Source organism: Nyctereutes procyonoides, unplaced genomic scaffold (genome assembly GCF_905146905.1).
Source record: "Nyctereutes procyonoides isolate TBG_1078 unplaced genomic scaffold, NYPRO_anot_genome, whole genome shotgun sequence".
NCBI lineage: Eukaryota > Metazoa > Chordata > Mammalia > Carnivora > Canidae > Nyctereutes > Nyctereutes procyonoides.
In genome coordinates, this window is record NW_026575125.1 from 38,996,790 (window position 1) to 39,013,722 (window position 16,933).

Sequence of the window (16,933 nt, forward strand, 5' to 3'; positions counted from 1 at the left end):
GGTTTATAACATGAAGTAGAAAGGTAGTAATAAAAATGTATGTATGCTGTTAATGCTGCTATGTACGGATGGGACACAGTAAGCTACATGTTAAAATGGAAAGTTCTGTTGCTTCCTGATGACTTCTCTTAAATGTACTTTATTAAACAATTCTGATATATTTTTAATTGTAAACTTTTAAAATACACAAAACTTACTCTCTACCTTTCTTTTCCCACTTGAATTTAAGAAAAGAAAGAATAGCTTTTGAATTATGGTAGTATGCTTGTCTAAAAGAACTATTGATTAAAAGTTACAGAAACTAGGGAACTAGTGGAATCTGTGCTCATCTTCAGACTTTTCAGTGACTTTTACTCTAGTTATGTCAGTCACTAATTGGATTTCACATTCATTGATAGGGGCTTTGTTGGCAATACAGGGATAAGTAAGTTCCTGCTCTCAAGTTGCCCATATTCTTGTGAAGGGAGACACAAATAAGCATGTTTTTGGTAAATGATATATTGGAGATGTGGGGGGCCATGAGGGAGGCAGAAGTGTGTAACACTTTGAGTAAAATGTATGGGAAAGTCTGAGTGGGGATTAGAAAGACTCCACAGAGAAGTTGCAATTTGAGGGAGGGATTAATGGGAGTTTTCCAGCTAGGACACCTGGAGAAGCTTTCCAAGAGGATAACTGAGCCAGCACATGAAAGGACACTAAGTGTTTAGGGAACTCTATCAAGTTTATCGTCTAGAGCAGAGGTCCAAAAGCTTTCTTAAAAGAACAAAATAGTAAATGTTTTAGGCTTTATTATTTTTAGCTCTTGGGCTTTAAAGAAAAAAATTGGCTAGTTTGTGGACTCCTGTTTTAAGAGCCTGGGATTATTGGTGTAGGACTCAAAGTGGGAAAAGAAAGGCAAGGGCCAGATAGATGGTAAATGGTTTTACAACAGGTAGCACAGATCTGGAGGCTTAGATTTGTTTCATTACTTGTTCAGTACGTAGTCAGTTTCAGTCTGTCTGTCTTATTTACTTATTCATGAGACACACAAAGAGAGAGGCAGAGACACAGGCAGAGGGAGAAGCAGGCTCCCTGCAGGGAGCCTGATGTGGGACTCGCTCCCAGGATCTTGGGATCTTGAACTGAGCCAAAGGCAGACGCTCAATCACTGAGCCACCCAGGTGCACCTTTAGTCAGTTTCTATACTGCTGGAAATCAAGAGTCCTAAAGTTAAATCAAGCACAATGACTTCCAGGGATTGATTGAAATTGCATTGGCTTTGTATCTGAAAACAAACAACAAACTCTCATTGTAAAGAGACTACTATCTTTCTCCATAAAATTCTGTAATTTTTCCATGAAGTTCTTGTGCATATTATAAAGTATATTTTACAGCTTTATTGCTATTATAAATGTCCTTTTAATTTTTTTAAAGATCTCTGCTGATATATAGAACTGCAGTTGGCTTTTATATGTTAAATTTATCAAGCAGTTTCACTAACTTTTACTAACTTGTCTAATTTGACTACGTTACTTTGGATTTTCTATGTAGACTATCCTGCCTTTATAATTAATGGTAATTTGTTTCTTCCAATTCTTTTGATCTTTTCGCCTGTTATTGTGCCAGGACAGGATTGATTGAAAGAGGTGATAGAGTACATTTGTTGTTTCACTTCTTTTGTATGCAGATGTTTATTCTGCATCCACTGAGATAGTTTTATATTTTTTTCTCTTTAAACCAGTCTTGTATTTTTGAGATAACTTCAAATTGGTAGTAAGTTTTTATCATTGTTAGGTATTTCTAGATTGGGATCACTAACATGTAATATCTTTACTTTTTTTTTTTTTTTTTAAGGTTCTTATTTGAGAGAGTGAGAAAGGAAGAGAGCAAGCTCAAGTAGGGGCGGGGGGGGGGGGGCGGCGGTTGGGAGGCAGAGAGAGAGAATCACAACAGAATCCTGCTGAGCCCTAAGATCCTGACCTGAGCTGAAACTGAGAGTGGAGAGTCTAGAAGCTCAACTGACTGAGCCACCCAGATGCCCCAGTATCTTTACTTTTTTTTTTTTAAGATTTTATTTATTCATGAGAGACACACACACACACAGAGGCAGAAACACAGGAAGGGGGAGAAACAGGCTCCATGCAGGGAGCCCGATGTTGGACTCGATCCCAGGACTCCAGGATCACGCCCTGGACTGAACCGCTGAGCCACCCGGGCTGCCCTATCTTTACATTTTTGTTCAAAATTGGAATTGGTCTATATTTTTGCTTTCTTGAGTTTTCTTTATATGATGCCTTGAAGGTGGTTCTGCATTCTGAGGAGCTGGTCAGAGGAAGAAGCAGTGGGCAACAGCCCTTTCCTTTAAGGGAATCCTGTGATCATACACATCCCTTTGTACATACCTCACTGGCGGAAATATAGTAATATGAATATTCGTAGCTGCAAAGGAGGCTGAGAAAGGTCTTTATTCTGTCTGATCATAAGAGAATAGAAAACAGTAAGAGAAGGTACATGTTGTTGCAAAATAGACTGTACTCATGATACAAATTAACTTATGTTATTGGCTAAGGGAATTATAATTATGTTTGTTTGACCTGAAAGTCTTATTGTTTCACTTAAATTTTTGTCTAGATAATGGGAATATAATTACAACCTTCTTAGGAAAGAACAAAGCTCTCAGCTTGGCTGCTTGCAGTAGTAGCAGGAGTGCTGTAGTCTAGATTTTAAGAAAATTAAAAATGAGTACCTGCATCTTCTTCCTTAGAAAGGCTCATTCCCAGTCTTGCATATACACAGCTCTCAGCTATTTTCAGTACTTGCCAGCTCTGCTCTAATTAAAGGGTTGCCAGCATTCCAGCTTCATTTTGTTCATTTTTTATAAGATTTTATTTATTTATTAGAGTGCATATGCGCAGGAGAGGAGGGGTAGAGGGAGAAGCAGACTCCCCACTGAGCAGGCAGCCTAATTCAGGTCTTGACCCCAGGATCATGACCTGAGCCAAAGGCAGACACTGAACTGACTGAGACACCCAGGCGCCCCTGTTTTGTTCATATTTAATACCAACTATGGCAACCTATGACCATGCTGAGCCTTCTTACTTGAATGCTTCAGCCTATCTCCAGATACCAGTTACTATTGTTGAAATCTGGTTATAGTGTTGTATAGGTGGTGTTGTTTTTTAAAGACTTATTTACTTTTAGAGAGAATGAGTACAGAAGTAAGGGGCAGAGGGAGCAGGAGAGAAAATCCTAAGCAGACTCCATCCTGGGTATGGAGCTGGAATTGGGGCTCAATCCCAGGATCCTGAGATTAGGACCTGAGCCAAAACCAAGAGTTGGACACTTTACCGTCTCTGCCAGCAAGCTCAAATGTTGCATAGGTTTTGAGTAGTCTCGTCCATAACTCTCTTTTATTTATAAGTCCTCTTATTTTGAATGTGCAAGGTTTTCTTATAGCATGTGAGGGTTATCAAGAATTTTATATATCATGCTTTATCCATCGAATACTTATGCGCCAGATAACTTTTTGGAGGTGTTAGATACATTGTCTCTGTTACTTCTTCTAAACATCTCAAGTGCCAGGTAGTATTTTACGTGTATGATCTTATTTAATTCCTCAAACCAACCCTATGAAACTGAGACTAAGTTATTAATTAACTTGTTTAATGAGTCTTAACTGGAGTTCTGACTCAAGTTTGATGGCCTCTACAGCCTGATTTTTTGATCACTATGCAATATTATGCATAGGTTTTGGAAGCAAAACTTATCTAATGCTATAATTTTGAACATGATGGATATAACGAGCTTTAGCAACCTCCTTTTAGTAAATTATATTTATTATAACTCCTCCTTTTATATTATTATAACTGGGAAAACCCTTTTAAGTGTCCATGTTAAGGAAGTGACTCAGTATAAATTGAATTTAACAAAGTATTAAATTCTTTGATGAAAAAATGTGTAATAGGTTATTGACGGCTGTAAGAGATTGATTTATTTAGCAGCAAACCTTTCCTAAATAACTTACATATGTATTTACTTTGTCGTAGGGATCAAAACATGAATTGGGTTCTATCTCTACCATTTAGACTCATTCTAGTGGAAGTGATAAGTAGCATATTTGTAATATACATGGATATTCATTTGGAACATGTATCAGAAAACCTGACTCTCTTTGGGCTTGGGAATGTCAGATAATACTTCAAGAAAGAAGAGGTGAGTGATGTGTTAAGGGACAAAAAGGAATTTGCCAGATTGAGAAGTCAGTTGAAGGAAAGATAGCATATGCTTTTTCGGCAGAGGAAGCAAACATGTTTAAAATCACAGAAATGTGTAAGACCATATTTTATTCATTAATGTCCATGTTATTTGTCCTGATTGAAGTGAGGGCTGTGAGATCAGGGAGATTGAGTAAGGGTTCATAAAATGAAACCCCTCTAAGTCACAGGAGATTGTAGTGACTCTTGGGAAGAATTTCAGACAGAACAATGTCATGTTACAGTTTTTGAAAGCTCATTAGCAGTGGTGTGGAAGGTAATTGAAAGGGGGGAAATGGTGGAAGAGGTTAGAATTTGGGAGAGGATTTAGGAAACTATTGCAAGAGGCCAGATAGACAAAATTGAGGTCCTAAATTACCTAGAGAAAGGCATTAAGAATGGAAAGGGGATTGATTCAGAGGCTTTTAGGTTGTAAAATGAGTTTTATGAATGAATGTGGTTTATTGGTGGGAAGGAAATAAAAACAAAAATAGGACTACTTTTGTCATGCTTAACTGGTGAGATTGTTACTGCTTTCTAAAATCTTCAGTACCATTAGAACATTGTTAGACTCCTCTTCAATCTAAGATTTGTGGAGTTTCAGGTATTTGTAGTATATACAACAGGTGGAGGTAACCAGAAGGCATTTGGAGATTTGTTCCTAGAGCTTTGGAATGCCTTCAACCTCCCCATCCCCTCTTTTGGTCCCCAGATTGGATGAATAACAGATTTTATGTTCCCATTGTGTATCATTAGCTATGTGGGATTAGTATCAGAGAAGAATAAGATTAAGAAACTTGATATTTTTCTATTAGTTTGGCTTGATTTTATTTCTTAATGATATCCTTGTATAAAAACATAATTTATATCTTCAAAGGTTATTACTGAACTATGGGATGTTGGTGCTACAATCAAATTGTTACTCTATCCAAAGTACATATTTTAACAATGATTTTGATGATTTCATCATTTAGAACCCGCTTAGTTGCCCAAAATGATTAGCTTTAACTTTGGTCTTGTCTAAAGAAGTTTTTAGAAGTTTAAATATTAACTAATACTCTCTTTTGTTAATCTCAACCTCCCTTTGTCTGGGAAACAGCTGCCTTTTTCTGTTGCTGCTTATTGTTGCATGCTTGGAGGATGCTAGGTCTAACCTTTCCTGAAAAAAGCCAAACCGTGGTAAATAGAAAGTAGCTGTGGCCTCAAGGAGGGAGGGAGGGGCAGTGTTCTGATCTTAAATTTACTGTCACTCTCCTGTGTTTAAAACACATTTTCCTTTTTTTTTTTTTAAATATTTTATTTATTTGAGGGAGAGTGCGAGCATGAATTGGGGGAGGGGCAGAACAGAATGGAGAAGGGACGATCTTGAGCAGAATCCATGCTGAGCTAGGAGCTCACAAGGCTAAATTCCTTGACCCTGACTGAGATCATGACCTGAGCCTCAACCAAGAGCCCCACACTTAACTGATGAGCCACCCAGGAGCCCCTGAAACATGTTTTCCTTTAAAATCATGATATGGGGAGGTGCCTGGTTGGCTTAGTTGGGTTAGCCTCTGACTCTTGATTTTGGCTCTGGTGGAGAGGTGGGCTCTGAGCTCAGCATGGAGTCTTCTCAAGATTTTCTCCCTCTCCCTCCACTTTGCCTGCCCTCCCCTCCCCCCCACTTGCGGGTAAGCATGCTCTCTCTCTCTCTCTAAATAAATAAAATCTTAAAGTCATGATATGTTTATGTCTGCCACTCCAGTCCCTGCCTAGTCTGATTTTTACATAGGGTTGCTGCTTGTCACTGTTGGAGGAAATACTTTTTCCTCTTACAACTTAGGTCAGGGGAATGGTCTAAAAATTATCTGACAGTAGATTAACAAGAGAAAAGACCAAATTTGTTCAGATGTACATGCTGGAGTTACTTCATAAGGAGTGACTCCCTCAGTTACCAGAGATAAAGGTTCATATATAAACTTATTAACAAAACAGGAGTTTTAGGACTTCATTGGGAAAGTATGGAATGTTCTATTGAACTTAAGAAAACTAGGTGGCAGGGTTAGGGCTTTATTGGGAAGGTAGGGAAGGTTCTGTTGGACTCTTTGATGCTGTCCCCAACATAGGTTTTGATGCTGATTGGCAGTTGAATTCCTTCCTGTGCTGAGGGTCAGTATTTTCCCTATGAGTAAACTCGCTTGGAGGGGAGTCATTAGCAGCTGTATTTTCTGATGTTCTGCTTAGTTTAGATGTTTATTTCTGTGGCTGCTGATTGTTTAGATGTTTTCAGGGTAAAGTAATTTTCATACCACTTTGGTGGGCTATTAATACCTTCATTACTCTGGGGACTATAACATAGTAACAGAAGGAAGAATAGGAGGAAAGGAAACATTTATGCATAGAAAGCAGCAGCTTTCTTAGAAGCCCCAAGGTTAGAAATCTGCTTGTCTCTCTGGCTATAACTGTGTCACATTGCCAACCTTGTTACTCTTGTTTTCCAATCCACTTTTACATAAGTATGCTCCTGAAAATGGAAGTATAACCCTCAGTGCCCTTCCCTTCACCTTGGAAGTAGTCTGGGGAAACTGAGAGAAGCTAAGGAACAGCTGGAAAGAATAAAGGTTATAGTGTCTCAACTCCACAGGGCTGCAGTGCTCCCCTCTCACATCGAGCCCTGGAGCTCTGATTAGGGAGCAGGGCACTTAGGAGTTTAAGAGCTGTGTTGGGGACTAGTGAAAACACTACTATGGACTCTGGTATTGGTAAACTGCTAGCTTAATGAGCCACATCCGTGACAATAACTTTGCTGTAGACACAGTATAAGAACCTTCAGTATAAATTGATAGCAATCTTATCAAGTTATAATTTCTTAATTTGGGGTTGTGGTGGGTACTGTAATACAATCTAGGTCAGAGGTTGGCAAACTTCTTTTGTAAAAGGCCAGTTAGTACATATTTTAGGCTTTGTAAGTCTGGTAGTCTCTCTTGCTGGAAGCAGCCATAGACAAGTAAATGGGTGGGTGTAGCTATGTTCCAGTAAAATTTACAAAAACAGGTGCCTGGCTGGATTTCACTCATGTGCCATAGTTTGCTGACTCCTGGTATGTATACGCTAACCTCTAAGGATTTGTACTGAAACAGGAGCATATTTTTTAAATAGTACGTTCCCATAAAGTTACTCCCCTAAGTCCTCATAGTATAGGTTGAAGAATGACTACATTGTAATTAAATTAATTTCCATATCAGTGCTTTGCTCAGGTCATCCTTTTGCATAGACCCATGTTTCTCAGTGGATGCTATTGGCATTTGTGGTGGCGTTGTACATTGGGAGGGAATTTGTTTATTTAAGAGCATATAGCCATTCATACCTCCAGGTTATGGTTTCCAAAGATGTTTCCCTGGCTGAGATGTCTTGTTTTTCCTTCTCCTTTTAGCTATCCTTGAGAACAGTACCCAAGTACTATCTCTTTTCCTAGTCCTTATTATACTTCATTAACTCTTAAATGGTTGTAGCTTGGAATATATTGTATACACTTAATTTCATAATCTTTTGTCATTAAATTGTAAATTCATTGAGGATAGGGATTTTTGTCTGCTCACTACTGTCTTCCCAGTGTTGATAACTCTGCTATGACTCATAATAGATGCTCAATAAATGTTTGAATTACATTGTTTACTGTTATGGAAAATTGAGATTTAATTCCTTGCCGAGATATGTAAGCTTTTTGTTAATAGGAACTGTTCCTCATACTAATTCTGTGTCATCTACAGAGCTGAGTTTGATAACTTAGCTTAAATACTGGGTGATTCAATTTACTAAACCTTTGGGTGTCTCTGTGTAGAAGGCACTGTGCTAGGTAATTACGGGATACGCACATGATTAGCACTCCTGCCTTTGTGGCATTTTTGTCTGATGAGATGGGGTTTAGTTAGTATACAAATAACAAAGATACAGTAGTTGAGAGTGAACTCTGGAGGCAGGCCTAGATTCGGTTCCTATGTCCACTACTTAGTACCTGTCTTTTTGAGCAAGTTGTTTAATCTTTCTTATCCTTGTTTCTTTATTCTATAAAGGAAGCCCTCCACCACCTCATAGGGTTGTTAGAACCTTCAAAAAGAAATGATGTGGGCAGCCCGGGTGGCTCAGCAGTTTAGCGCCGCCTTCAGCCCAGGTCCTGATCCTGGAGACGCAGGATCAAGTCCCATGTCGGGCTTCCTGCATGGAGCCTGCTTTTCCTTCTGTGTCTCTGTCTCTCTCTCTCTCTCTCATGAATAAATAAATAAATAGAAAAAGGAAAGAAAAGAAATGATGTTATTAGCATTTTGCATTAAATTAAGTTCTTACTATTAATAATGTAGGATAGAGACATTGTGTGGAGGACAAATTTAGAGGCTGGAAAGATTACTTTTGGTTTGAGGTAGGAGGAGCAGCAGAGCTTCATGGAGGAAGATGCCATTTAAAGTGGATCTTAAACAATTGATGGAATTTATAAGGTGGCAGGGATAGGGTAAAATTTTCTAGAGTGGGAATGATAGGCTATGAGCAAAGTAAGGATGTTGAGAGAATGTCAGGTGTTTCTTGGAAGCAGAAATTCCACTCAGTAAACTCATATTTCCACCACACCCCACACCACCTTCTCTGGGTAATTAAATTGGTGAAAGATGTTAATCTGCTATTCAACTGGGCTCCCTTCCCTGCCATTTCCCTCATATAAGAAGACAGTTGTCTTTCAAATCTAGACTTTCTGGGTTGAACACTTCATGACTCTGAATTAACTACTCCCGTATTCTTAACAACATTGTTCTCCCCATTTGCCATCACCTGCACAGACTAGGTTGCATACTTCTTGAAAGCAGAGGAAGTATGTTTTAATCACTTTGGCTTGTTTAATCCTTGAGCATTTACTACTCCACTTATTTCAGGGAGTGGGGGATGGGGTGGTAAAGGAATGATCCTGATTAAAACCAGTTCCAAATAAATTTTTTAAAAATTCTAAAAATACAAACTTTTGAAATAGATGTTGTTTGAGACCTTTGTGAATCCCCACATCTGCGAATACTCTTGTAGCATATAATTTTCTCATTTGGAAATTTGGAGGGGAGTAATGAGGATTTAATGAAATTAAATCTTTATTACATATTGAGATGTACTTAAGAAACATTTTTCAGTGTTTCCAGAAAGGTACTTGAAATTCAGAGGAAGTGCACAATATAATTCTAAAGCACAGTTTGATGTTTTTTAGAAAATAACAACAAAAAAGAACCCAGTTCCAGGCCAAAAAGTCACTCAGCTGTTTACACTTTTGTTTAAACTTTAAACATCACTAATTCTTTTTCTCTATAACCTGTGACTGATAGCAGTTGTGGGATAAGTACTCTAGTCCCTCACACCTAGGGCAAGATGATTTAGGAATGTTCCATACTGTCTAGAGATCCCCAGCAGGATTGAGTCCTAGCTGTATAACCAGCCATTACTGCATCCTTTATTGGTGTTACTCCCTTCCCTGCCTCACTTCTCCATTCCCTTACTGGTATTTCCTAGGGCACCTTCCCGAATAAACTACTTATACTTAAAACCTTCTGTCTCAGGTTGTGCTTCTGGGGAAATACAGCCTAAGACTGTATGGCAAGAAGCATTTTATTAAGAGTCTAAAATTTTCAGGATTTAGAATATAGGTTTGTAGAAATATCTTTACAAGGATTAGTGTGAAAGTTTTATTATTATTTTTAAACAGGTAAGGTTTATTAAAACAGATTTGCTTATGTATTGGTAAAACATGTAATAGATACTCAAACATTGGTCCTTTTTAGAAAAGGGGAGAGTAGCTAGCTATTTCCTATTTGGAGGCCAGAGGTCCAAATGAGTCTGGATAAGCTATCTTTCTGATTTGTACTACAAAAGGGTTCACTGATGTGTAGTTACTTTTTATTTTTTAAAGAAAATCTCAAGTAGACTCCCCACTAACCAGGGAGCCCAACGTGGCTGGGTCTCATGATCCTGAGATCATGACCTGAGCTGGTATCAAGAGTTGGATGCTTAGCCAGCTGAGCCACTCAGGTGCCCAGGAATCACTGATGTTAAACCTTCAAATGTAAATGGCTAGGTGTCATTTTGGCCTGTGTTTTTTTTTTTAATATCAAAATTTCTTCTAGGTTTATATTGTGCATTTCTTTTGAATTCTAACTACCTTCCTGGCAGCCCTGAACATAAAAGAACAAAGAACCAGAGAAAAAAATACAGATGCAAGCAAGTGAGAATGGGATAGTATAATCCAAGCATTTTCTTTTTCCTGAATAATAGGTTTTTATTTTACATATGCCCATGTAATTCTGCTGACAGTTTTTTTTTAATTTTTTTTTATTTCAGAGCAGGTTTGATTAAAAAGAAACCAAAGAATTTCTCCAAGTTGATTGGATTATGTGCCATCTGCTGACTCATCACTGTTATTTTGGTGTTCTAAAAATATATTGTAAATATATTGTAATACAGGATAGTTTTAATGACTTAAAACACCTTGGATACTGTATATTAATAACAACATTGCATTAGACAATGCTTTTCCTAAAAGTCTCTTTTTCCTTTTATTTACAGAATGCTGCCTTTTTATATGGTCTTGGTTTGGTCTACTTCCATTATAATGCATTTCACTGGTAAGTTGACATAAAACTAATAACTCGTTATTTCTAGTAAATGGCTTGTTTGATATTGTGTGTGTATGTATAATAAATACAAGATATTTTATTTTTTTATTTTTTAAAGATTTTCATTCATTCATTCATTCATTCATTCATTCATTCATTCAAGACACAGAGCGAGAGAGAGGCAGAGACACAGGCAGAGGGAGAAGCAGGCTCCATGCAGAGAGCCTCACATGGGACTCGATCCCGGGTCTTCAGGATCATACCCTAGGCTGAAGGCGGCGCTAAACCGCCGAGCCACCCAGGCTGCCCAATACAAGATATTTTAATGTCACTAAGCCTAGTTACCAGAAACTGGAAAATACAGGATTGGTTGCTCCACCTCCCCAACACACATAGGCCAATATATATGCATGTGTGCATTAGTATTTTCCGGTTTCTAGTAATTAGGTAAGATTACAAGCTCTTGATTCTCTCATTTATAAAATAGGAATAATGGTACTTCAGAGTCAGAGATTAAATATGATAAGAATATATAAGATTTTATAAACTGTAAAGTGTAGGGCCCTGTTGTTAAGGCCTTCATCCCGTTATTGTTTTTCTTGTTTACAAGACAAGGTAATAGTGTTCTTCAGTGGAAATAACATAATAGAATTTGAGTTGGAAGACAGATAACCTGGTCTCAGCACTGTCACTTAATTTGATCTTGAGTTAAATAGACTCCGTAGGTCGTTTCCCCCTCTGTGTGTGTGTGTGTGTGTGTGTGTGTGTGTGTGTGTGTTTCTTTTTAAGTGCATTGTAGTCACTTGTCTTTTCTACTTTGCAGAGTTTTGATGATCAGATGACATAATGCATACTTTGTAAACCATAAAGCCCTATCCAGACATTTTTTATTTGAAACATCTGGTTTGGTCAGAGTCCCTTCTGTTCTCCATAATTTTAACCTGAGTGAATGCTGTCAGAGTACAAAGGAAGGTTTTGGCCAAAGGTTATAATCCTGTCATGTACCTGTTGGGCACCCTGGGTATTTATCACAGAGCTTTTAAATATGCATTGGCAATGATTCAGTATGGTTTCCCTAAAGATGAAACTGTAGACATGGATGACTTTTTCTATATGTCTTTTCTTATGTCTTTGCTCTTGGTTCTGTTGGGTTTTGATCATCTGTGGCAGCACTGCATTGTTAGAGAATACCTGTGTGTATATATAGAGTATTATAATCATTCAGATCACTTATGAAAACTGTACAAAACTTTAATTGATCTTTATAAAGAAGCTTTGTAATTTTTTTCTCTTAAATTATCCGTTACTGTGGAGCACCATATTTAAAACCAAGGATAGAGTAGGACTGTTTTAAAATTTTTTTTTTAATTTTTATTTATTTATGATAGTCACAAAGAGAGAGAGAGGCAGAGACACAGGCAGAGGGAGAAGCAGGCTCCATGCACCGGGAGCCCGACGTGGGATTCGATCCCGGGTCTCCAGGATCACGCCCTGGGCCAAAGGCAGGTGCTAAACCGCTGCGCCACCCAGGGATCCCAAGTAGGACTGTTTTAAAATAGTCTTAGTTTCTTGAAGATCCTATTCATAGAAAACACAATTCTAAACTTCTCGAACCAGAAGTAGTTTTAGAGATAACTTAGTTTATTTCCTTAATTTTGTAGATGACGAAAGCCAGGTGTATAACTGAATATTATGTAACTATTTAGTGGCAGAAGCGAGATTATGCTCAGATTCCCCAATCTAATGTTTTTTCTATTACACTCTTAATAGGTTTGAAGATTGACAGATATTTTTTTAATCCATTTTCGCAGTTGTTCTCCTGGGCACGTTGTTACATTCTTTATGGCTAGCCAGAAATAATTTAGATGAAACCTGAGACAAGGAACTTTACAGTTTAGGAATGGACACGTGTACCACACACCAGCATTTTTTCACCTACCTGTGATAACTTATGAGCTCCCTGTAGATTGTAGATATAGATGTAAAATCAGTAATGAAGTGAAACCATCATCAGTTCAAAATTGGATTACTTTAATAAGTACATGACCATGTCTACTCAGGGGACTTGCAGCTGTGGAACATTGTATCATATGACTCCTTATCTATATATGATTTCTGTATCCTTCAGTTGACCTAAGAAATGAAACTGAATGATGCAAGGACAATGGAATGTCTGAATTAACAAATGCCCTCTAGTCTGCAATCATGTCCTGGTCATCACCATTTCTCACATCTTAAGTTTCATCTCTAGCTGCTTCCTAAAACAACATATTTCACACCCTGTCTGAATCCATCCTAGCTGCGTGTTTTCTCTCTTGCTGGTCAGATGTTTTTTTCACAAATTCTTGTGCCCGAACCTTTAACTTATCTTATTTCTTGAACAGGTACGGAATTAGAAAGCATGGAGTAGTTGCTTCAGAGTGCAGCCTTAAGTGTTAGAAACTTTTTAGATTAAAACTATGTGTTTTATTTGGTTTTATTTTAAGTAACTGTTAATTGCTGAGATCAGGCATTTTTCTTTTCTCTGAAATTATTTACATGAAATTTTAGGATATGTTGACAAAATGTTTCTAGAGAAGAGTGTATTATGCCCTTTTTTGTATTGTCAGCTCTAAGGATCTGCCTAGGATATCTCAGGATGCTTTATCTTTAGTATATTTGTAATTTAAGTAAAATTTGGTACTTGGTAATGGTGCCTGTTGGCATTTGCTAGATTAAGTATTTGATGATAATGTGTGTGACCAACGTATGTTGGGGTTGGTGATGGTAACTTAATATTATTGAGAACAATTTTACTAAGTATAGTTTTATCTGCTAACTTGTTTGCCTTGTTTCTTGCCATATTCTGCCCATTGTTTATTTTGGAGTTGATTTTATTTGTTAATTTCTAGATCAGTTGTTTGGTCAGTTTTTCCAGTTTTCAGTTGCATTCTCTTAGAGGAGCCCAGGTCAGAAAGTAATAGAGCAACTGTAACATCCTCATTGGACTTAGCAATTTTGCTGTTGATCCTACTCTGTAATGTGGGACCAGAGTTAAAAAGATATCCAAAAGGAGAACAACATAGAAGTACAAGGTAAAATACGTACATCAGAATGCTAGAACCAGTCTTTTATAAAGCCAATTTTTTACATGTGCATGAATGCACGCCCATGCCTTCACTTGTTCTTGCTCATGAAGGTGGCACATTGCTAGGGGTGCCTTGAACTGAGTTTTTTCTTGCCTTATAGTGAGAAACCTGTATCCTTGTTTGAGAGTTATTGAAATGCAATACAGTAATAAATTACTACAGCTTACAGCCATACTTCTAAATATATCCATCTCAAAACGCTTATCAGTCTTCTCTTTCTAACCTGCAACCTTTTGTATTCCCATTGATCAGTATCAGAAAGGGTCCTATGGTGGCAAATCTAAGAGATAACCTAATTCTGTGCTAGAGTCATAGGATTTTGGAAATTAAGCTCCCAAATCTAATTGATAGGCCTGGTAAGGAAATAGAGTGATTATTGTTGACATTAAAAAGGGTTAGGGGAAGGAGGTGGAGGTGAGATTAGAAACATAGAAGTATTAACACATTACAAGTGACTTTTTTTAAGGATTAATTCCTCAAGCACTGTACCAATCACAAGTGTACTTTAAAAGTGTAGGAATCTCAGTTCTCCATTGTGGTGACCACTTTGGGTGCAAATAAACCATGTCCTTGTGCTGCCACCATTGATCCTGAGGCTTGTCTAGCATGGAGTCTGGCAAAAACTTAATATTTAATAAATATTTTTGAGCTATCATAATACAAAATAATGCTCTTAGATGAAAAGTTTTAGTTCCATTAAAATGAAACAGTTCATGTTAACATGTGTTGTTTATTATGTACGCTTGTGTTTTGACAAAACCAGCATTTAACTAAGGCAGTTTTGGTAAAGTTATGCTTACCAGTGACACATAGATTGCCAGAGAGAATTTGGAAGGGCTTGGGCTAATTAAGCTTCAGGGAAATTATGAATAAAAACATACATCTTTGCAAGAGGGGAAGGAAAAAATATCTTCCACTGTCTGGGCTGATGAAATGAAGACTGACTAGAAAGAGCAAAAAAAGCAATGAAGTAACACACTAGCAAATGATAATATGAAGAACCCTTTTGTGTTATTTCTAAATTACCCTCACATTTAAGGTCCTCTCTGGTTCAGCCTCAAAAGATCCTTCTAGCCTACTGTTCCCCTAAATACATATTTTTCTGTCAGTCACACTATATTAACATTTCCTTGAAAACATACTGAGCATTTTTTAAAAAGATTTTATTTATTTATTCATGAGAGAGAGAGAGAGAGAGAGGCAGGCAGACAGAGAAAGAGGGAGAGGCAGGCTCCTCATGGAGCAAGGAGCCTGACGTGGGGCTTGACCTGGGATCATGCATGATCTGAGCCGAAGGCAAATGCTTTACCAAAACAGAACCACCCAGGCACCCCGTATTGAGCATTTTTTAACCTATGTAATTTTGTGCCATTTACTGTGTTTGGTCTGCCTTCTCCTACAATCTCCACCTGTTAAAATTCCTGCCATACCTGTTTCTTTGATTACTTCATCAAATCTTTCATTTGTCACATTTAAAAGGAACCTCTATATTTCCTAACATGTATGTATGGAATTATCTGTCTCTTGTGTGTCTACATGCTATTACTGATTTAGAGTTAGAATACTCTCCCTTTTATTAGTATCAAATGTTGCGGTATTAGACCATTTATCCCTTCAGATATCCCTGAGGGAAATCTCTGGACTCAGCTATATTAGCCTTAAAAAAGTTAAAAATTTTATTATGTCTCTTTCCAAATGTACTGAAACTTCTACGGACGTTTAGTTAGTATCATTTTTACTACAGGTTGGTAAAGTCCTCAGGAAGCTCTTCTTTTTAATGACTTTCTAGAAACAAATTATGCTGTGCATAATTATTATTGGCATTTTTTCTCAAAATCCAAAAATGTAGTGTTTTATATCACCAAAATTATTAAAATTATTGCTAGAGAATATGCTTTAATATTTGAAAATTATAAACCTTTCCAGGCATTGTATCATGAAAAGATTTTATAGTTTTGGGTAGCCATTTCTTATGTTCTAAAATTCTGTGTCATCAGAATCCTGAGGTAAGCAGAATTTATATGTGTTGATGTTTTTAGTCTAGTTTGTGGTGCCGAGATCATGCTCTGGCTACATGCAGTTTGGTGAGATAAGCACGTGGTAAAATGATGACCAAAATTAGAATGTAGTCTGAATGGTACCTATTTTCTCCACACACACACACACACACACACACACACACACACACACACACACACTTTTTCCCCTTTTTTCCCCCTAATGTGGGGAAAAACTGAGGAAGCACACTGGAAAGATGGGTAAAAAGTTTAGAAATGGAAATGAAAATGAACCTAGATATATTTTGTTAGATGAGAGGAGCTCAGTATGTAGACTGTGGAACATTGCTGTCTCCTGCCCCTACGAGAAGCCCAGTCAACCAACTATAAAAGTGATGGCATTAGTAAACATCTATTAAAGTTAACCATTTTCTATGTTATTTAGACAAATATAAAAGAGGAGTGTGGACCTCAAGGAATAGGCCATTTGGAAAAACTGGAGATAGTGTACACCACTACACAGAGAATAAAATGATTTGATTATAAAGTGGACCTAACAGCTGGTTAACACTAAGTAAAAAATAGTTGGTGTTGAGTTTGGGTGGTCAGTCTTTCAGGTAATAGTGGGTTTAGGGTAAAGTAGAAGAATGAAAATATTTCAGATCAGGAGACTTCTGAGGAGAAGCAGTGAAGTCAGGAGGACCAGTATTTGCTTCAAGAAATTCCTGAAATAGCCAGGTCACAGCTGAGGAAGAACAGTGTTGGGTCATAACTGGGAATAGATTTTAATAGGTACTGGGTACTGTTTACAGATCTTAAATGCTACATGGAGATTAACTTAGAGTATCGTGGTCAGTAGGCTATTACAGGAACCACATGTTTGAGGAGACATAGGTATGCCAGAGCAGAGCAGAGGTAGTCCTTAAAAGAGCCTATCTATTTCAGTAATCTAGTCA

General features: G+C 37.5%; 1 protein-coding gene across 5 annotated transcripts in view; it reads left to right on the plus strand.

The window, feature by feature from the left end:
* Positions 1-16,933, plus strand: part of KDM6A (lysine demethylase 6A) — a 213,745-nt gene that overhangs the window by 89,677 nt on the left and 107,135 nt on the right. For all 5 annotated transcript variants that reach the window (XM_055337661.1, XM_055337662.1, XM_055337665.1 and 2 more), the window contains exon 5: positions 10,803-10,861. In XM_055337661.1, coding sequence (XP_055193636.1) covers positions 10,803-10,861 — 59 coding nt within the window. The remainder of the gene's footprint in view (positions 1-10,802; positions 10,862-16,933) is intronic.